A 22,370-nucleotide genomic window follows, 5' to 3' on the forward strand; every position below is an offset into this window, starting at 1 on the left:
GTCTTGCTACACTTTTTTTTTTTCTTTAATCACTAGATATTTACTTTAGTAAAGTTAAAGACAGATAGAGATAATAGATAAATAGATAGAGATGATGAAAACAATCATTGTATTTCTAACAATTATTGTTGGTTTGGTTGTTTCTCAAAGTAGTAGTAGTGCTAGCGGTAGTGGATCAGTAGTTGAATTTACATCTGATCTTTCTGTATGTTATTTTAATAAATATATTAAAACGCAAACCTTATAGATCTAAAGTACTAATATATCTATTTCTATCTATTTATATCTCTATTTCTATTTAGATTTCATCAGAATGGGATCATTATTGGGAAAGATGTGTTGGTAGTGGACATGCATGGTTGGGAACCAGAAGAGATTGGCAAGATGCGCTCAAGATTGCACATGACAAGTTGGGTTTTGAACGCGTCAGATTCCACGGTATTTTCGATAACGATATGAACGTCTATCAACAAGGTGCCAACGGTGAAGCCATCTACTCGTGGTACAATGTCGATGTTGTCTATGACTATTTAGTGTCGATTGGCATGAGTCCATTTGTCGAACTCAGCTTTATGCCCAACGACATGGCATCGGGCGACGAGACCATCTTTCACTATATGGGCAACATTACACCACCCAAAAACTTTACCACTTGGAACAACCTCGTCGTTGCCTTTTTAGAGCACGTTATCGATCGTTATGGTATCACCGAAGTGAGCAAATGGCACTTTGAAATTTGGAACGAGCCAAACTGTGGGTTCCTCTATGTGCCAGGTTACGCCAACCAAACCACCGAGGTACTCCAAACCGCCTACTTTGAAATCCTCAATGAAACCTTCTCGGCTGTCAAGTCGGTCAATGCTGACCTGTCTGTTGGTGGACCCGCCACATGCCAGTCGCAATGGATCCCCGAGACACTCCAATACTGCAAGGACAATGGTATCGAGCTCGACTTTGTATCGACACACGAGTACCCAACCGACATTGTCCCTTTGCAACGTAACATTATGTACCAAGTACTCAGCAAGTCGAGAGAGATTGTCGGCGACGACATGCAACTCTTTTACTCGGAATACAACGATGGCTTGTTTAACCGTCACGACACTACCTATGCCTCGGCCTTTGCCATCTTTAACATTATCGATGTCTATGGCTTGAGTGACATTTTCTCTTGGTGGACCTTTTCCGATGTCTTTGAAGAACAAGGACAACAATCGGTCCCATTCAACGAAGGCTTTGGTCTCCAAACCATTTACAATATCGCCAAACCATCATTCAAGGCTTTTGAATTGCTTCATGAAACTGGTAACCTTCGTTACAATACTACTGGTTCTCATCCAACTGCCGGTATCCTCGTCACCAACTCTTGGAATAAAAACGAGGTCCTCGTTTTGGTCTACAACCACAATATCCCAGACGCACCTATGGACACTGAAACACTCGCCATCACCCTCGAAAACATCCCATCCGACGTTAAAAAGGCTACCATTCGTCGTATCGATGAAGACAATTGCAACCCAATCGCTTTGTGGACCGAAATGGGATCACCATCTTACCCATCGACCTCAGAGATTGAACAATTATTAAAGTCGACCGAATTTAATGAAGTATCCATCCCAATTACTAAACTCGATAAACATACCATTCAAGTTCAACTTGATATCCCTCCTCAAGGTGTTGCTGCTATTAAATTACATTTTTAAATAAATAAAAAAGAAAAGACAAATTAATTAATATGATGAAAAAAAAACGGGCAAATAAATATAAATAGTAGATCAAAGAATTTTATTTGATTTTTCAATCGATTTTTTTTTTTGAACAACCTCGAGAATAAAACTTTGAGCAAAAAGGGAATGACTCATTGCTTATTTTATTTGTTTCAAACAGTTATCTTATTTGTTTTATACTTCTTGAAAGACAGAGCATCACTAGTCCACAGCTATACTTCTTCCTCTTTGACCTTCAATAGGTTGTAGGTATACACGACTTACACAACAGCTGAAATAGTTTTATTTTCGAGCGACTTGTCTTGCCGGTTGCTCGTTGTTGGCAAAAAGAGTCAAAAAGTTGGACAAGTTGGGTATCGATCCCAACACCTACCCGAAATTCGAACAAAATGCGAACAGGTCGCTCTGCCATCTGAGCTACAAGCCCACCAATAAAGGACGAAAATGCAGAATTTGCTCCCCGTGGGCATCGATCTCGCCGCTCGATCTATGAAATCAATTTATGCTCAAAAAAAAAGAAACCTTGATTCCTTTTATTTCTTTCCACGCTCCTTTATTCATTGAGCTTTAATCGATTTGTCAAAAAAAAAATCAAAGATTTTGTCTCCAATTATTTCTTTTTTTTCTGCCAAGTCAAAAAGGTTAGACAAGTTGTCTATCAATCTCAACACCTACCCGAAATTCGAATCTATGGTTAACCTGTCAGTTTTACATTTTATATGAAATACAACAAAACATATTTTTATATCATTCTAAAAAAATATCTAAATAAATCAAATTATATCTTTTTTTTATCTAACTATTTTTTTTTTTAACCTTTTATTTCTTCTCTTCCAAATATTTCATTAAATTCTTGATACATAATCTTGTTAAATAGATGAAATGGGGATCCTTCTTTTTCAATCTTCAACAATCTAGAAATAGTTGTGATACCTCCAAAAAAGTAGTTTTGACCAATAAAAACGACAGTGTCATCATCTTGATTTATGAATCTAAAATCAATCTTTTCATTTTTGACATTCCAATTGATCGAGAATGATCTTTTGTTTCTAACAATCCATTCCAAATTATGTGAATAACCAAACATATTACTTGATATCAATTTGCATGACCTAGGCAGTACATCTGCCGAAATATCCTTTTGCAATAACCAACAAGAATCTATAAAAGTAAAACTTTCTAAACTCTCTGGAAATAATCCAACGTAAACTGGAATATCAAATCTAAATACACTTAGATTTTTTAAGTTATTTGGGAATCTAATATTTGGATTATTCATTTTTTCATCTAAAAAAAAAGAAAATGGATGTTAGATTAAAAATATTATTATTATTATGATTATTTATATTTACAAAGAATTTTTAAATGAGTAAGAGTTGAGGGTAAACTATTCATATGATGTTCATAATTGTAAACTTTTAAATGAGTGATTTGAGTAGTGACAATCATTTGTTTCCATTGTTGGGTTGGTTCTGTTTGCCATTGTGAAATGTCGAGATGAGTGAGTGAATTGGGAAAGGATGGGATATGAACAAAATGTTCAGAGTTGTTGACTAGTCTCTCCAAGTTTGGTGGGTATTCATCTAGATGATCCAAATCGATACCTTGAATGACACGTACAGTGTCTGGTACCACGCCATCAGGTATTGGTTTACTATAGTTGCTTCGAAGAAACTTTAGTGATTCTAGTTTGGATGGGATTGACCCTGGTTCCAATTCATGGTAGAATCTAGGTCCAAATGTGAGAGAGGTAACACTTGATGGAATGGCACCAGGTGACACTATAGAGTTTGAAAGAATCAAATCGGTCACCGAAGATGGTACGAGTAAAGGATCATTGATTTCCTTGTTATGATGGGTACCAAATTCAAGTGTTTTAATCGTAGATGGTATCGATCCAACCACTATAGGTCTATTACAATCATACACCAAGTTATTGGTCATTGGTGGTAGAAATGATAAATTAATCGGATTGTTGTTCTCTACTTCTTCCACTGACCTTACTATAACCCTTGTAATATCATTATTTTCTATTTTATCCAATTCAATATTAAATATTACAATCAATTCTAATGAAAAAAAAAAAGAATAAGAAGAGATCATCATCATCATCATTATAATAGTTTACATACCATTGTGAATAAAAGGTAATTGATTTTCAAGTGATTTGATGATACTATTATTGAATGATTTTAGATTGAATTGTTTAAACGCATCTCTTTTGATCATTGTGATCAGATGAGAGATAGAGTTTTGATTGCAACCATGAATCTTGATAAACTTGCTTTCAGGTAGAAATGCTTTTGCGAATAACTGTTCTCTCTTGAAGTAAAAGAATTTACTAGTCAATGATAAGCATATACTATCAATAGGTTTCAAGAATGATATGATATGTATAACTATGATATTTGATAATTGTGTGATGTTCATTTAAATTTAATTTAATATTATTTCATTCGAAAAGGTCGCTTGTTTTTTCACAGCATTTGCTTATTCTTTTTCTTTTTCTTCCTCCTCTTAATCCCACCGATCAATAAATGTCCATGTCTCTAAAAATCAATGAAATAAATAAATTGATATTCTAAATATAGACAACTCTTATATTATTAATAAATTACAGATTTTTTATATTTTAATAAAAATTCATTATCTACTTTATTTAATTTAATATATTTGTCTTGTTGTTTTTTGTGTTTTTTAAGAGGTAATAACCATATTATCCAATTCTCTTGAAATTTCTTCTTTGTAATCCATAAAGTCACCATCATATTTGGTGACGGTACCATCCTTTTTAACGACCCAAATTTCATTGGCAACCATATTGATAAGATGTTGATTGTGAGAGATGAGGACGACACCACCTTGGAAGGCGTTGATACCTATCGCAAGGGCCTCGATGGCATCGATATCCAAATGATTGGTAGGTTCGTCGAGTAGGAGGACATGTGGTTGAGCCCAAGCAAGTTCTGCTAAAATGACACGAGACTTTTGACCACCGGAAAGGGTAGTGATCTTGTGGAGTGGCAAGTTGCCGCAGATACCAAAACGACCAAGATGGTTACGAATCTCTTGTACTGGGGGATTGCTAAATTTGGTTTGGAAGTATTCGATCGGGGTTTGGTCAGTGTTGAGTTGATCGACAAAATGTTGAGAGAAACGAGCGATACGCATCTTTCTCGAACGTTCAATGTAACCTTCGGTTTCGAGGAGATCGCCCATCATGAGCTTCATCAAAGTACTCTTGCCTACACCGTTCATTCCGACCAGGGCAATCTTGCTGTCCATGTCAACACCAGTCTCTAGATTTCTAAACATGGTTGGACGTCCTGGATAACCAAACGATACATTGTCAAAACGTAAAAGAGGAGGGGTGAGCTTTTCAGGATCGGGGAACGAGACAACCAACGACTTGTCTTCCTTTTCAGCAACGACCACTTCAATCTTGTCAAGCTTTTTCTGACGTGACGATGCACTCTTGGCCTGAGTATTGTTTTTGTTCTTTTGAATAAACTCTTTTTCCTTTTTAATCTTTCTCTCCATCTTGTCAATGGCCTTGTCCTTGGTTCTGACCATCACCTCTCTTTGCTTGAGGAAAGCGTCATAATTGCCACGGTATTGGTCAAGACGTTGGTCGTGAATGTGAATGATATTGTCGACAACTTCATTTAAAAAGGTGGCTTCGTGAGATACGACCAACAAGGTACGATCCCAAGCATAGAGATACTTTTCCAACCACACACAAGCATGAAGATCCAAATGATTCGATGGTTCATCCAACAATAATACTTCAGGCTTACAAAACAATGCTCTCGCCAATGCAATTCTCATTCTCCATCCTCCTGAGTAATCTTTACTTGGTTTAGTTGCAATTTCTTCAGTTGTAAATCCTAAACCTACTAAAATGGTTGATGCTCTAAAATAAAATAAATTAATTAATAAATTATTATTATTATTATTATTTTCTATTTTCTTTCTTTTCTTTTTTTCTTACCTATGAGCAGCTTTATCAGATTCAATTTCACGTAATCTATCATAAATATCACGAAGATTATAATTTCTTTTTTCTCTTGGTTCATATGGCCAATTTGGATTGGTTCTATCCAATTCGGTGAGAATCTTTTCTTCTTCGAGCAACCATGCACGTTCAGAGTCTGCCTTTAGTACACATTGGAGTGGAGTGTTTTCATCACCAACGACTTCCTGTTCGACATAGAGTACTCTGAGATGTGGGGCAATGGTGATTTCATCACGAGAGGCAATCTTTTTGACAAGACATGATTTACCAATACCATTTCTACCAACAAAACCATACTTTTTACCATAGGCCAAGGTGAGTGAAGCGTCTTGGAGAAGGATCTTGCCTGGTACGGAAAGAGTCAACTTGTCAAACTTGATATCATTACCAATGTTGCTACGAAGACCGGCAGAGGTTCTTAAATGTACATAGGCGGGTGGTTCACGACCTGGTACATCGTCAATGTCTACATTGTCATAATCAATCTCTTGAGTTGGTACATTACCAATGATTGGATCTTCATCTTGTTGTCTCTTTTTAATTGCCTTTTCTTTCTTTTTCTCCAATTTGGCTTTCTTTTTGGCTAATTTGGCTGCTTTTGCTTCTGCAATTGTTAATACTTTTGGTTCATCTTCAAGTTCCTCTTCTTCTTCAAGTTCTTCCTCTTCTTCTTCTTCTTCTTGAATTTCCAATTTTGACAACTTTGATGATAATTTATCCTTTTTAGATGATTTTTTGGTTGGTTTGACTTCCTCCTCTTCTTCTTCAAGTTCTTCTTCTACGACTTGTTTCTTTCCACCCTTTTTGTTGTCTTTCTTTCCACCCTTTTTGACTGGTTGTGGAATCTCCTCTTCCTCTTCTTCTTCTTCTTCTACAACTTGTTTCTTTCCACCTTTCTTGTTGTCTTTCTTTCCACCTTTTTTAACTGGTTGTGGGATTTCTTCTTCTTCCTCTTCTTCTTCTTCTTCTTCAGATTCGACTACAACTTGTTTCTTTCCACCTTTCTTGTTATCTTTCTTTCCACCTTTCTTGACTGGTTGTGGAATATCCTCTTCCTCTTCTTCCTCTTGTTCATCTTCAGATTCTTGTTTCTTTGGTGTTGGTTTCTTGTTGTCCTTCTTTCCACCCTTCTTGACTGGTTGTGGGATTTCTTCTTCCTCTTCTTCTTCAGATTCTACAACGACGGCAGCTGGTTTCTTTTGAGCAGCTTGTTTGTTACCACCCTTTTTAGCTGGTTGTGGAATACCATCATCTTCATCTTCTGATTCATGTTGTTGTTGTTTCTTTCCACCCTTTTTGTTGTCTTTCTTTCCACCCTTTTTAGCTGGTTGAGGAATACCGTCGTCTTCTTCTTCAGACTCTACTACAACTGGTTTCTTTTGAGCAGCTGCTTGTTTGTTACCACCCTTTTTAGCTGGTTGTGGAATACCATCGTCTTCATCTTCAGACTCGTCTTGTTGTTGTTGTTGTTTCTTTCCACCTTTCTTGTTGTCTTTCTTTCCACCCTTTTTAGCTGGTTGAGGAATACCGTCGTCTTGTTCGTCTTCACTCTCTTGCTTCTTTGGTGGTGTTGTCTTTTGAGCAGCTGCTTGTTTGTTGCCACCCTTCTTAGCTGGTTGAGGAATGTTGTCTTCGTCAGAGTCAGCTGCCGCAGCCTTCTTTCCCTTGGCTCCTCCTTTAGCTCCACCTGCTTTCATGGCTGCTTCGATTGGGTCAACAAAGTCGTCGTCACTATCTTGTTGATGTTTTCCTCCTTTCTTTTTTGCCATCTCTATCTATCTACTTTAATATTAATATAAATATTTTAAATAAAACGATTGAAAGTATTAATAGTAATAGGATGAGAAAATCAGTAGAAAGCAGAGATAGCTACGTGTTTGAACTCAACGCTCCTCGTTTTTTTTTTTTAATTTTTAAAATTTGTTTTTTTTTTTTTTAATTGTAAACTTAAACTTTACCCAATTTATTTGGATTGCCTTTTCGGGATAAGAAATTATTTGAATTGGATGAAGATATCTGGTTTAGAATTATTATTATTAGTTTGGTTGGGTCGTCGTTTATTGTTGTTTGGGAAAGGTAGGGACTAAACAGAGGGAGGTTTGAATCTTTCTCTTGGTTCATTGATCACCATATTATTGATACGCAAAATCATTTGAGAGGCTCGTGTTGCCAACGTTAAAATATTGACGAGCAAGCATGATGGTTCGACCACTTTTAATTGATTGACCATATCTACTATCTCACCATTATCCAAATTAATACCTTTCCATTTATTGATTCCATCATCTAATCTATGTAAATCTTTTAATTTTGATATTAATTCAATATTATCGTATCCAGCTAAAATAAATAATTAAAATAAATAACTTGTAAATATTAAATAAATAAATATTTTATTGATCAAACATACCATTTTGAATTAAAATAAAAGGAATGGATTCCAAAGAATCAATAAATATTTGAATTGATAATTTGATTTTTTGGTTCATATCTACTTGTTCATTTAACCAATTCTTTAATTGATTCATTAAATATAAATATATACATCCACCTCCACTAAATAATAATAATAACAAATACACATACAAATATAAATATATAAATAAATAAATATAATTAATAAATAATATTTTCTTTTTTTTTCTTTTTTTTTTTTAGATATTCTATTACATACCCAATAATAAAAGGATTATTAATTGAAGATGATAAGATACTCAACATATCTCTAAAAGATCTAATACATTCTTGTGAGATGGTGTCTGTTGGTGACCGAATGATGATTGTTGGAAGACTGATTTCATTGGTTGCATTTTGAATTTGCATAAATAATTTGTTGGTTGTCGTCGTGTTGTCACCAATCACAACGGTTGTGATCTTTTTCAATCCAGATACTACTTGTGAGTTGATAGAATATAAACTATTCACCAGTTTACATCCAAGATTGAGTGCAATCGTTGATAGATCACGATCATCTTGAACATTAAAATGAAATATTCCATTGTCTTGCATCATCGATTCAATCGGTGGTGGTAGATATCCACTATCACTAAATACAACCGATATATCATTTGTCAATAACAACTCTTTGAATCTATTGACTACTACCGATACATCCTTTATATTTTGTAGTTGTAGTTTACCAACCAACACTCTACTCCCTCCTACTCCTCCTTCTCCTTCTCCTTCTCCTTCTCCTTCCTTTTGTTGTTGTTGTTGTTGTCTTTGTAATAGTCTATCTAATATCTGTGATTTATTCCATCCACTTGGTATCTCCATCAATACACCATCCAATAATTCAGAATCCAACATAGTCGGACCGTTCACAGCAATCACTCTCACCAAATCTAAATTCTTATTATCTTTTAATCGAATGATAGATTCTACTCCAAGTTTAATAAAATGTTTTAAATATTTTCCTAGTATCTTTTAATATACAATAAAATAAAAATAAATTAAAAGAAGAAGAACAAGTTAATAAATACATTCATCTTTATCTTTTTGTATATTAGTAATAGTAATAATAATAATAATAATAATAATATATGTATATACCTTTGATGATAATGAAGTAGATGCAATTTGATACAACTTTTCTATAAATTCAGTGTTATTGTATTTATGATCTAGATCATCTCGTTGTTGTTTGGTTGTTGTTATAATAGGTAATTGTATCTTTTCAATCTCTTTTAGACATTGATCAAGTGATAATTGAAATCCCTTTATAATGTTGATAATATATTATATTAGTTAACTATAGTAGATAGATATAGTAAGTGTAATATATTACATACATCAACAATAGTAATAGGATGAATTGAAGAATCGGATAGATATTTTAGACAGTTTCGAAGTAATGAACAAGTCAATAGGACGACACTAGTTGTACCATCACCAATGGTTCTATCTTGTGCTTTAGACAACTCTATGAGTAGTCTGGGTATAGGATGTTTGATTTCTAGATGCTCTAGAATGGTGGCTCCATCATTTGTTACAATGTAATCACCAGTGCCTCTTTGGTCGACAATTAGTTTATCGCTACCATAGGGTCCTAGTGTTGTCTTTAAACTGTAATATAGTGATTCTAAACTATTGATATTGTTTATAATATTGGTGTTCTTGTCATTGCTATTTATCATTATTTATTAAGCCTGATAGGAATTTATTCATAGATATTTTTCAAAGTTAAATATTATCTCCACCTCAAAAGGGTGCAAAAATATTCTTAAATATCTAGTGATATGGCACCAAACCCAATTCTCAACGACTACACCCTTCCCTTCTCCACAGACCTTTAAGGGTTAATTGTTATAAATTTCATCTTTCTATCAAAAATGAATGAACAACAAAAGTTACAACTCCTCCAAGAATCAATTCCCACTATAGAGCCATTACAATCATTGACATTTAGTTATAACTACAATCAACCTCTATCTCCTGGAGTATTACCAACATCATTACAATCATTGGTGTTTGGTGATAGATATAATCAACCTCTATCAGTTGGAGTATTACCATCATCATTACAATCATTGGTGTTTGGTTATTACTATGATCAACCTCTATCTATTGGAGTATTACCATCATCATTACAATCATTGGTGTTTGGTGGTTACGAAAATCAACTATCAGTTGGTGTATTACCATCATCATTACAATCATTGGTGTTTGGTTATCACTATAATCAACCTCTATCTATTTGTGTATTACCATCATCATTACAATCATTGGAGTTTGGTGATGAATATAATCAACGTTTGGTAATGTCACAAATAATAATCAAGAAAATAATGAAACTGTTAATCAAACAACACAACCTTCAGACAAGGTATCCATGGCACCTGCCTCTCGTGGAACAAAGGGATATTACTCACCGGTATGTTGATGTCTTTTTATTAATAGTTAACTACCAACTTTAATTTAGATTTTTTTTATAGGAATCAATACAAAAGATATACTACCCGTCAAGTGATATATATTCAGTTGGTTCAACTCTTTTCCATTTACTTTCATGGTAATTATTTAGCCGATCTTATCATTCAATGAGAGTTGATTTTATTATTGATTTTTTTATTTTTAGTCACCCAGATGATATTGGAAATAGAAAAGAATTTGTTAAGAACCACAAAGAAAACAACTTTGGTGCTGGCCATATTAAAATATCAACTATTAGATACTCTGAACACTTAATTAATTTTGTCAAGAAACTATTAATCGAAAAACATCAAGATCGACTTTCATTGGGTCATTTAAATGGAAAAAAAATCAGACAACACACACAGAGATTCACATCATTTTTTATCGATCAACGACAAATTCTATCAAGCACAACAACATTAATATTGGATGGTGAATTCAACCGTCCTCTCAAAGGATTACTTCCACCAACACTTTTAAAGTTATCTTTATTTGGAAAGTTTAATCAACCAATCAAACAGCTTGATATTCCCAAAAGCGTTGAAATACTAATATTTGGATCATCATTTAATAGCTAAATAGAAAATTTTTCATTGCCAGAGTCACTCGAAATACTAGTTCTTGGTAAATCATTCAATCAACCATTACATTCATACGTCGCACTCGACCCTATGATTTTATATCGATCCACAATCCACTTGATCAGAGATAATTTTAGTGATTCAATGATTTCAAATTTATATCATTTTTATGAAAGGAATCTCAATATATATTACTGCTCTGTACACGACAATAATATAATTGCCTATTCATTCCTCAAGGAGAACATGAAAATTGACTCTTTTATCCTGACCGTTGGTCAAGAATGTTTTGGAATTGGTCAAATCAAAGGGTATGCTTTTTTTTACACCTTCTTATCATTGCTACGATTTGATCATTAATATTATTATACTATTTAGAGATAACAATATGATACAATGGAAGAACAATGATATTTCAATATCAATAGATTTAATGGATTTTGGTGTGATATCACATGTTAAACAATCAATTCATCCACATTTATTTTGTCAAGTAGATAAAAGTAAATTTGAAGCATTGAATAAGCAGTTTGGTGACTCTCATGGTATTGAATACTCACTTATATATGTGGCCAAATTATTTGAATTGGATGAAGATAATATTCATCAAGTGTATCAAGATGGTCAATATCTGAATATTAGATTAATTCCATGGAAGTTCCGAAACAAATAAATCCATGTGTTCATTTTTTATCTCTTGGTATATTTTATTATTTTATTTACAATGGTATATGAATCTTTTATTCAGTTGACTGTTCTTTACCGACCTCTACAATATCAGGTTGATTAAAATTATTATTATTATTATTATTTGAAAGATCAACAGGATTAGAGGGACGATTATCCTTGTCGGCCTTTTGAATGATTGATTTTAATTTTGCGAGACCAAACTGTTTCTTTAAAATATAATCTGAAAGCCAAGTCGGAAGATAGGATAGGAACCTTAGAATGACCGAGCCAGGACCAAATGCAGCATTAGCTGGTATACGACGAGAAAAGATGGTTGATAGCACAAAATCTGCAAATGATTGAACGGGTACTTGACGTGATTTAGACATTTGAGGACGATTATTTATGTCACTAGCAATAGCACGATACACTGATCGCTCCATGATGTGATCGAGTAGTGGAGTAGCCTTTTCAATGATCCCGGTTGAAATGGGACCCGGTGCAATGGTGATCACCTTGATATTGAAAGGATCCAACTCCATACGAAGTGCATCTGACCAATTATGAAGAGCTGCCTTTGAACTACTATACGACGATCCAAATGGCATACCATTCCAAGCAGCGACACTACCGATATTGATAATGATCCCTTTTCTAGCGTTGATCATGTGAGGTGCCACTTGATTGGTAGTAGCAATAAGACCAAAGAAATTAACTTCAAATAGAGTTCTGAGATCGATCATGGGTACCTCGATCGCCGGACCAAACATAGTGATACCTGCATTATTGATCAGTATATCTATTCGACCTTCTACCTCTACTATACCCTTGATTGTCTGTTCAATACTATCTTGACTTGTCACATCCAACTCCAACACTTTAATACCCATCTCCAACATATCATTCATCCTCTCTATGTTTCTTGATGTTGCGAATACCTTAAACCCATAGTTATGAAATGTCAAAGCTAATGATCTACCAATCCCACTTGATGCTCCTAACAATCATACAAGTACAAATTATAAGTTAATATCTCTATCTCTATATGTATCTATCTATTCATTACCTTACCTGTAATAACTACAACTTTATTCATTTTTTAATCTATATTAAAGTTCATTTTCATTCCCAAAGTGTCTTCACTTTGTAATCATTTGTTTTTTTTTTTAAAATTAATTAATTCTATTTTATTTATTAATTTATTTTCTATTATTACTTTTATATTTATATATATATATATGTATTAGATAATTCATTATCTATTTCTTTATCTATTTCTTTATAATATTATTTGTTCTTTTCTTTTTTGTTTGTTTTTTGTTGTTTGATTTAAAGTTGTCTTGAAACCAATTTAGTATAATAACCATTCATTTCTAATAATTCTTGATGACTACCTTGTTCGACGATACGACCACCCTTGAATACAGCGATAATGTCTGCGTTGATGATAGTACTGAGTCTGTGAGCAATGACGACGACGGTACGACCCTTCATTACATTGTCTAGGGCAATTTGTACTTCCTTTTCACTGACTGTATCCAAAGCACTGGTAGCTTCATCCAACAATAGAATCTTGGGGTTACGAATGATAGCACGGGCAATGGCAACACGTTGTTTCTGACCACCAGACAATTGAGTAAACTTGTCACCGAGTTGGGTGTCATATTGGTTTGGAAGTGCAGAGATAAAGTCGTGAGCATTGGCAGCCTTGGCACAATCGATCACTTCTTCAAGAGTAGCATCTGGTTTACCATAACGAATGTTTTCAAGAATAGTTCCTGAAAAGAGGAATGGTTCTTGTCCAACCAAACCATACACTGCACGTAATTGAAGTAAATTGATATCTTTAATTTCGATACCGTCCAATGTAATGCTACCGGCACTTGGATCATAGAAACGTTCCAGAAGAGAGATGACAGTTGACTTGCCACCTCCACTGTCACCGACTAGAGCAACCTTTTTACCAGCTGGAATGTCGAGTGTAAAGTCGGCAAAGATTTGACGGTTGGGACGTGATGGATAGGCGAATTGAACGTTGGCAAATTTGATGTCACCCTTGACGTCGGCCGGACTGATGGGTTGGCCCGACTTGGCGAATGGGTCGATCTTGGAGACACGGTCAATGAGTGCAAAGATGGCGTTGGTGGCAGTGGTAGCCTTGGCCATATCGGGTGCAAAGGCGCTGGCATTACCAATACCCATGGCTGAGAGGACAATGGCGAAAAAGACACGTTGCATCTGTCCGAAACCCTCAATAGTGTCCCAGACCTCTTCGCAACGGTCGCCAAAAATGTTGCCGGGTTGGCAGTACTCGTCGAGTGTGCTTTGCTTGGCCTTCCACTCGCCGTCGTTGACGAGCTTGCCTCCGTACCAGTATCCGAGTGCCCAGACGAGGAACATGACTGCTTGAGTAAACCCAAAGACGACACCGGCGACATTACCCTTGCGGATCGAGAGACGGATGGGGTCGGCGAGCGCATACTCGAATTTACCATAGATCTTTTCCTCGGCATTGAATGCAGCGACGGTACGAATACCCGAGATGGCTTCAGTGGCGATTTGACTCGACTTGCCGTACGACTCTTTACCTTCTTTGCTAAACCCACCCATAAAGTCCATTTCAACCTTGGCCGAAAAACCAATGACTGGGACACAAGCTAAAATGACTAGAGTCAACTTCCAACCTGCGACAAATGCAATGATGAGACCGACAATGGTAGTGACTAAATTTTGGAGCAATAGACCGAGACGCTGACTAGTCATACCTTGGACATGAGTAGCTTCGGTAGCCAAGTCATTTGTGAGAATACCAGTTGCATTTTCGGGCAAGTCAAACCACCCGACATCTTGACGAATGATGGAACGGAACGATTGATGACGTAGACGATGAGTAAGCTTCTCACCGATATAAGTAAACGAAGCAATTTGAAGGAAGTTGGCAACACCCGATCCAATGGCCAAAATGACAAACCACATGGCAAGTAGAGCAGCACGACGTTTCATATCTTCAATGTCGGGTGTTTGGAATACCTTTAGAATCTCGGAAAAGATGATAGCAAAGATTGGCATAATAGTACCGTTAATCAGTGCACCAACACTACCAGTTACAAAGTATGGCCATTCGACTCTATTCATTCTAGCAATACGCATAATTGGTACTTTACTCTTTTCTTCTTTCTTTTTACCACCCTTTTTTCCCTTTCCTTTTCCACCTCTTCTCTTTCTCTTTCCTTTTCCACCGGCTGTTAGGTTTTCATCTGATTCACCTTCGACCGATGATGATGAAGCGGAATCTGAAGTCTCCCTTTCCTCTTCCTTTTCAATTTCCTTGACTCCCGATTTCTTTTGTTCTTTCTTGTCACCACCACTTTGTTGACGACGTACCAAACTAGTGTAGACACCTTCTTTGGCCAATAATTCGTCGTGGGTACCTTGTTCGATGATTTGACCCTTTCTAACAACTGCAATGATATCAGAGTTTTCAATGGTACTGAGTCTGTGAGCAATGACAATGACGGTACGACCCTTCATGACATTATCCAGTGCGACTTGTACTTCCTTTTCGCTGGCACTGTCCAAAGCACTGGTAGCTTCGTCAAGTAGGAGAATCTTGGGGTTCTTGATGATAGCACGGGCAATAGCAATACGTTGTTTCTGACCACCAGACATTTGCACACCCTTTTCACCAACTTGGGTTTTGTAGCCCTCTGGCAACGCCGAAATAAAGTCGTGAGCATTGGCAGCACGAGAAGCATCGATAATCTGCTCCATCGTAGCATTTTCATTACCATATCTAATATTGTCCTCTATACTCACACCAAACAACACTGGTTCCTGACTAACCAAACCAATATTCAAACGTAGCGATGATACATTGATTTCTCTAATATCAACACCATCCAAAAGAATTTGTCCGTCCTCTGGATCATAAAATCTTTCCAATAATGCAATTGCTGATGATTTACCTCCTCCACTATCTCCAACCAATGCACTAAAGTAAATTAGAAAGAATGAAAAAGAAAGATTAATAAATATATTTCTATTTTTGATTTTGATTTTGATTTTTTTTTTTTAACATACACAGTTTGACCTTGTTTAATTGATAAATTAAAACCATTAAAGATTTTAACATCTGGACGTGATGGATAAGAGAATGATACATTGTTGAAATCAATGTTACCTTGAGCAGCGATTTCAATACCCTTTTTGGAGAATGGGTCGATTTTGGATTGACGATCAATGACACCAAAGATTTTGTGGGCGGCACCACGACCGTTGGCAAAGTTGGTGACTGATGGAGCAGCTTGGCCTAATGCCATAGCACCCATAATCACACTGAAAAAGACTGTGAGCACATCACCACCGGTCCATGCATGATCCTTGACTGGATTCCATGAGCCGTCGGCAATCAACTTGCTTCCATACCAAAAGGCTAGCGAATAACTACCAAAGAGAATGAAAAAGACGAGACCGATACCAATACCATTCATGACACCCTTCTTTTTACCGACTACCATAGCCTCTGCAAGACGATCGTAGTAACGTTGAGACTCACGTTCCTCACCTGAAAAGGTGACCACCGTTCTAATACTACCAATCTTTTCCTCGGCAACAGCACCAGCCTTGGCATAAGAGTCTTGACCCTTCTTGGTCAAATCAGTCATCATCTTGGTCATAAATGCTCCAGCAGCTGCCAATAAAGGTGTCAAAGCTAAAATAACTAAAGCCAATTGCCAACCATTAATCAAACCAATAACAAACCCAGAAATAAATGTTGATGTGAAATGAAGAAAACTTCCAACCTAAATTGAATCAAAAATATAAGTATGATATATTATATTTGTTTGTTTTGTGTTTGTTTGTTACCTTTTCACCAATAGCTTCTTGAAATAATTGAGTATCTGAAGCGATACGAGTTGAAAGTTCAGATGCTTTTGTGATATCGTACCAACCAATTTCTTGTGAAAGGATGGCTCTAAAGTAGAGCTTGCGACAACGAACCGATTGACGTTCACCAGCCATGGTCCAAAAGGCGACTTCGGCATAACAGAGTACAAACATACCGGCGGCAATGTACAAAAAGTAGACAGAGATTTTAGAGACGTCGTCGTAGAGACTGTACGACTCGTCGAGGAACTTGGATGGCGCAAAGGCGTCCATCACCTGACCCAATACAATGGACAAGGCTGGCATGGCAACACCAGCACCAACGGCACTGATCGAACCAATAATCATAAACAACATGTCCAATGGCTCGGCAAATCTAAACAATTGAAAGAATCCAACCATTGGTCCTACTTCTTCCTTTTTATCTTTGTCATCTTTATCTTTACCGTCCTTGTCATCCTTTTTAGTATTGAAATCAGTATATTGAGTACCAGTTTCTGAAAATACTAAACTATCACTACGATCTCTTGGATCAATCTTTATCTCTCCTCCTCCTTCAACACCTGGTGTTAAAATTGGTGATAATGATCCTTCTCCTCCACCATTTTGATTTTGATTATTTTGATTATTATTATTATTATTATTTAAATCTTGAAGAGGTACACCCTCTCCTTCTCCTTCCATTTGTTATTAATAAAAGAGAGAGAGAAATATATAAAGATTTAAATGAATGTGTGAATGAATGAATGAAAAACTATAAAAAAAGATCTTTGTTTTAAAAGAATCTAAAAATACTGTTACTTGGGGAAAATTAAAAAAAAAAAAAACGAAAACGGAAATTGAAACGTCGTTGTCGAATTTAATATAATAGTTATTAATTGTTGTACAACAATGATTAAAATAAAACGTTAATCAATTATATAAATAAATAAATACTATTGATTGATTGATTGATTGATTGATTGATTGCGGATTGTGATTAACTTCTCTTAGTTGTGAAGTTAACTTAACTCTTTTTTTAAAAAAAAATATATAAATGATGTAATTTATATGTGTGTATTTGTGTGTTGATGTTGTGGGTTATATTATGTGTATGTGTATGATGTGATATGTATATCTTTTTTTTTTTTTTTTAGAAAGTAAATAAAAGAAAAGAAAAAAAGTAGACTTTAGTTTATTAGTTTTATTATCTTTATCTTTAGTAAAGGAATAAACAAACAAATGAATGAATGATTCGTTTTACGTTTGTCCTCCTTTGCTTTGTTAGACCCAATAAAAAATCTTTTATTTAATCTAAGGGCAGATCTGTCTGAGTCTGATTGTTGCCAATACAAATAGAAATAGATAACTATAAAAAACTAAATTAATGACTGGGTTTGGTAAAGGTGTCGAACAGTCTTTTAAACTTCTAGGAAATGTAGAGGAATGGAGGAGAGGATGGTCTACTCTTATATTGTAATTACGATGATGCTCAGCCCGCCCGCCGGCGATAATATTAATAATATATTTATTTTTAATCTAAGCATTGCGTTGTTGGTTTTATCCTGGTGACAAAAAACAAACGTCACAGCTCTCATCGCACCCTTAGATCATCAAAGTGACTCAACGATTGTGTGTGTTATTTTTAAATGGGTTGACGAGCCGATTGCAAGGTTGATGGGGTGCAGTATGTTTCGGTTGTGATCTCACCTCATCAATTGATTTATCTTAACCGTGCTATAAGATATTACCTTCTAAATTTGATCAACTTGATTTTTACCGCCAAATTTCGACCACCCACGCACCTCATATCATATCGTTATCACCCACTTGTTGGCGGTCAATACAAACCTTGTCTCGATGATAACTCATCGCATACTCCTTAAAACACATCGAGTCGACTAAAATGGAAGTTATTTAGCAAAACTTTGCAACATCATCATGACGATCAGATGATCACATACACTTTAATTATTGTACTGTCTATTTTAATTTACCTACAACCCTTTTATCTCTCTATTTTTATTTTATAAATAAATCATAACAATCTACGAAACCAACTTGAACTAAAGAAGAAATTGAAGAGACAAAGCAAAAGACTTTTCTTTTTATTTTTCTTTGAGAGGGCCTTCTAGCTCGTATCACATGATGATATACTTTTTTTTATTCATTGCCAAGTACTCACTTTCCAACTGGAATACAAAACCATTTTTTTATTTATTTATTTATTTATTTCTATTTTTTCAATAAAAAAAGAATGAATGGATGACTTGGCTTACTATATTTTATTATATAAATCACTATGTGGAAATTTCTTCTTTGGTTCAAAGAACTACTTTTTTTAATTTTTAAAAATATTAGCATTATTTTTGAATATTAGGATTGCCAATGAATGATGTTTTATTGAATTTTATTTATATCTTTTATTAATATAATATAATAATAATGTCTTTGTCGCTAGTTCAAAAAGAAGAAGAGGTGGGTTGGGTTCATTGTCTCATGTATTTTTTTTTAATTCATTTTATTAATTTAATTTATTCAATTTATTTGTTTGTTTATCTATCTAGATAAAGACAGCAACAACAATAGATATTAATGAAGAGACAATTAAAAGAGTATTGACAAACAAGATACTATTTAGAAAGATTATTCAAGTTGGAAGAAAGACAACACAGAATCTACTACAATGTTATAGTTATAATCAGATTATTAGTGTAGAGTGGATGATTGTACATGGTCATTTGGGTCTACTAGAGTACAAGTTGAAAAGAGATGATCCGTTACATTTTACATTGGTATCGATAGAGTTGGTATGCAAGTGTATTGGTGGTGGTGGTGATAGTAGTAGTATGTCACTGTTTACTCGCATCTATGAAAAAAAGAGATCAATGTTTTATGCAAATACATTGTTAGAGTATGCTGCTTCATCTGGTAACATGAAAGTATTTAAGCTCTTGTTGGCACAGACTTATCCCACTCAACTACACTTGCGTGACCAACCGAGTGTGTCACTGACCAAAGCCATCAACGGGTGTCATGTAGAGCTGTTTGAGCTGCTCGTCGTAGAGCTTGGTATGCAGCCATCCAACCCTGCCAAGATATTCAATCATGGTGTTAAAAGTACTCAATTACTAGAATCGCTGTATCGTCATATTGTTGGAACTGAAAGTAATCACACTGCGGGTGTCGTCGCCCATGCCAAACGGTACATCCTCTTACTGTACTATTCATTGTTAAAGACCAATAATCTGGAGTTGATCAAACAGTATTCCCAGTGTGACAGAGCCATCTTTGTACTAGATGATTTTGTCCGATGGTTTCAAGATTTAGCGTCACTATCACCCGTGGAACTTGGTAGAGTTGGTGCATTGGAGATAGTTGAATGGGTGTTGGAGACGTTTATAGGAGACCAGCCAAGCATAATACTGGTGCGAGATGCAAGAGAGTTGACTGCTCTATTCGGACGGTTGAGTCGAATCGAGCAAGAGTATCTATGTTTTGTACAGTACTCTACAAATTATACCAGTTATTGTGTAATAGACTATAAACACCACATTTTAACAATGTATTCGAAATACTATCAATTGGAGACAGAGTCTGTAGTAGAGACACTCAACACTGAACAATTGGCATTTATTACACATATTTTTAGTGTGTGTAATGTTGGTGATATTATCCAGTATGGGTCGGTTCCATTACTACGTTGTGCGTGGGCGATTAAAGGACAAGGATATTTTGCAAGTGTAATGCATCGATTCACATCGAGTGATAGTCTAGAAGCACTAGAATACATACATGAAAAGATACCAAATTGTCTAGGTCGCAAAGACCTGCAGTATGCAATCACCAACCATCATGCCGACATTGTCCAATTCATCGCACACCATTATCCAAACTTAATGGTCGATCTTGGAAACGACAGTTTAATCTTGGATGCATACACTAGTCTATATGACCCACACGTTGCCAAAGTACTCATTGACAATGATGCAACATCTCATCCAGTATTCGATCAAGTCAGTATCCTACCACTCGCCACTACATTCCCCAGTCTTGACGCACTCATCTTTTACCTTACCTACATTGACCATACACTCGAGAGTATTACTGTCAATTTCAATTCTGAAGACGAATTGCCAATTCTAAAGTACCTTGTCCAACACTATGGGGCAACATTAGATATGAACAGTATTATGAAAAAAGCATGTGAAAGTGGATACCTATCATTTGTACAATATCTTGTAGAAATACATTATGAAAAGTCAAATACCGGTATTGCATCGACCTTTGTAGACACTGCATTTGTCCGTGGTCATCGATCAATTGTACACTACCTAGTCACTGAAAAACAGAATCATTTTGGTCAATCATCTTGGCAAAAGGCTGGTAGTCTTGGAGACGCCGATCTATTCGAATTTGTCATTTCACATACCATTCCTTCTCAACTACAATCTGCAATCAAAACTTCAATGTTACAAGCTTGTAAAAATGGAATGTTTAATCTTATTCAATATATTCATAATAATTATTTAATTAATAATATAAATAATAATAATAGTAATAATAGTAATAATAGTAATAATGTAGATAGTATAGATAATAATAATAGTGAAGAAGAAGAAGAATTTTTATTTTTATCAAGATTAATGATTGAAGCAGTTGGATATGATCAATCAAGAATATTAAAATATTTAATTGATAATACAAAAGTTAGAGATGACGGTAGTGATAAAGATAAAGATGTAAAATTGAAAGTTTTTAAAAGTAAATCAACAAGAACAGAGTTACTTGAAACATTGATGGTATCAATTATTAATGGATGTCAATTGGAATGTTTCAAGTTACTTGTTGATAGTAATCAATACAACTATCAAATCAATAAGGGGCATACTATGGTGTTGGCAAAACATAGTGCCAGTTTTCCACTACTACTCCATCTTATCGAGAGCGATAAAGATATCATGTATCATATTTACACGGTCAGTCCAACACCTTTAAATCTAAAACTTCAAAGAATCATAACTGACAAACAAAGAATAACAAATAATATTAATGAAATGCTCAATAATAATAATGATGATGATTTTGATTAACAATATAAAATAAAAAAATATGAGGCATATCAATATAATATAATAATATCATCAATAATAATAGTGATGATTTTGATTAACAATAATTAATAGCCGGCCCTATAGGGTTTTTATTTAAATGATGATTAAGCATGATTGTAAGGTGGAGTACAAGTAACTGGGAACCATCCGTTATTGTTGCAATATGCGACGTTGCTACCGTAGCCTTGATCGGCAAACTTGATAGAACAGCCATTTTGTGGTTCAGAACTAGATCCACCACCAGAGCCTGTACCAGAAGCAGTGATAAATGGTTGACCATATGGATCACCCGGTGAGTACTTGCCTGTTGACAAGGAACTACCAGCTGAATTTTGGTAGTTTCCATTGTAATAGGTAAAATAGGAATTGTATTTTTCGTTGAAACGGAGTGAAGTGACTTGATTAAACTATTGATTATTTAATAACAACCATCTTGATTATCATTGCAACAAAAGTGGTCATTTCCGAGCTAAACCTTGCATAA

General features: G+C 35.1%; 8 protein-coding genes and 1 non-coding gene across 9 annotated transcripts; 3 read left to right on the forward strand and 6 right to left on the reverse strand.

Annotated features, from left to right (window-relative positions):
• Window positions 1-91: 91 nt before the first annotated feature.
• DFA_06948 (beta-xylosidase-like protein) lies at window positions 92-1,703 on the forward strand (the record flags this gene model as incomplete). The annotated part of the gene is made up of 2 exons (XM_004358135.1): window positions 92-205; window positions 303-1,703. The coding sequence occupies 2 exons, from the start codon at window positions 92-94 to the stop codon at window positions 1,701-1,703; spliced, it is 1,515 nt and encodes a 504-aa protein (XP_004358192.1).
• Window positions 1,704-2,068: 365 nt separating this feature from the next.
• On the reverse strand, window positions 2,069-2,154 carry DFA_06949. Its single transcript is given in 2 exon segments — window positions 2,069-2,105; window positions 2,117-2,154. It is a non-coding gene; the product is annotated as a tRNA-Ala (tRNA).
• A 384-nt stretch (window positions 2,155-2,538) lies between these two features.
• abcF4 (putative non-transporter ABC protein) lies at window positions 2,539-7,511 on the reverse strand (the record flags this gene model as incomplete). Its single annotated transcript, XM_004358136.1, has 6 exons — window positions 2,539-3,014; window positions 3,080-3,796; window positions 3,860-3,903; window positions 4,009-4,049; window positions 4,440-5,640; window positions 5,719-7,511. 6 exons carry the CDS (start codon window positions 7,509-7,511, stop codon window positions 2,539-2,541), a joined length of 4,272 nt encoding a protein of 1,423 aa, XP_004358193.1.
• A 314-nt stretch (window positions 7,512-7,825) lies between these two features.
• DFA_06951 (uncharacterized protein) lies at window positions 7,826-9,878 on the reverse strand (the record flags this gene model as incomplete). The annotated part of the gene is made up of 5 exons (XM_004358137.1): window positions 7,826-8,082; window positions 8,153-8,298; window positions 8,417-9,165; window positions 9,295-9,459; window positions 9,534-9,878. The coding sequence occupies 5 exons, from the start codon at window positions 9,876-9,878 to the stop codon at window positions 7,826-7,828; spliced, it is 1,662 nt and encodes a 553-aa protein (XP_004358194.1).
• A 195-nt stretch (window positions 9,879-10,073) lies between these two features.
• Window positions 10,074-11,884, forward strand: DFA_06952 (uncharacterized protein; the record flags this gene model as incomplete). The annotated part of the gene is made up of 6 exons (XM_004358138.1): window positions 10,074-10,499; window positions 10,677-10,753; window positions 10,820-11,088; window positions 11,239-11,548; window positions 11,616-11,740; window positions 11,880-11,884. 6 exons carry the CDS (start codon window positions 10,074-10,076, stop codon window positions 11,882-11,884), a joined length of 1,212 nt encoding a protein of 403 aa, XP_004358195.1.
• A 93-nt stretch (window positions 11,885-11,977) lies between these two features.
• Window positions 11,978-13,002, reverse strand: DFA_06953 (Oxidoreductase; the record flags this gene model as incomplete). Its single annotated transcript, XM_004358139.1, has 2 exons — window positions 11,978-12,903; window positions 12,978-13,002. 2 exons carry the CDS (start codon window positions 13,000-13,002, stop codon window positions 11,978-11,980), a joined length of 951 nt encoding a protein of 316 aa, XP_004358196.1.
• Window positions 13,003-13,235: 233 nt separating this feature from the next.
• abcB2 (ABC transporter B family protein) lies at window positions 13,236-17,477 on the reverse strand (the record flags this gene model as incomplete). Its single annotated transcript, XM_004358140.1, has 3 exons — window positions 13,236-15,897; window positions 15,987-16,708; window positions 16,773-17,477. 3 exons carry the CDS (start codon window positions 17,475-17,477, stop codon window positions 13,236-13,238), a joined length of 4,089 nt encoding a protein of 1,362 aa, XP_004358197.1.
• Window positions 17,478-18,218: 741 nt separating this feature from the next.
• DFA_06955 (uncharacterized protein) lies at window positions 18,219-21,865 on the forward strand (the record flags this gene model as incomplete). The annotated part of the gene is made up of 3 exons (XM_004358141.1): window positions 18,219-18,248; window positions 19,340-19,714; window positions 20,048-21,865. 3 exons carry the CDS (start codon window positions 18,219-18,221, stop codon window positions 21,863-21,865), a joined length of 2,223 nt encoding a protein of 740 aa, XP_004358198.1.
• Window positions 21,866-21,990: 125 nt separating this feature from the next.
• Window positions 21,991-22,318, reverse strand: DFA_06956 (uncharacterized protein; the record flags this gene model as incomplete). Its single annotated transcript, XM_004358142.1, is given in 2 exon segments — window positions 21,991-22,293; window positions 22,313-22,318. 2 exon segments carry the CDS (start codon window positions 22,316-22,318, stop codon window positions 21,991-21,993), a joined length of 309 nt encoding a protein of 102 aa, XP_004358199.1.
• Between the last annotated feature and the right edge of the window lie 52 nt (window positions 22,319-22,370).

This window comes from Cavenderia fasciculata, assembly GCF_000203815.1.
Source record: "Cavenderia fasciculata unplaced genomic scaffold Scf_ET2XIPL01CNAVH-3, whole genome shotgun sequence".
NCBI classification, from domain to species: Eukaryota; Evosea; class Eumycetozoa; order Acytosteliales; family Cavenderiaceae; genus Cavenderia; species Cavenderia fasciculata.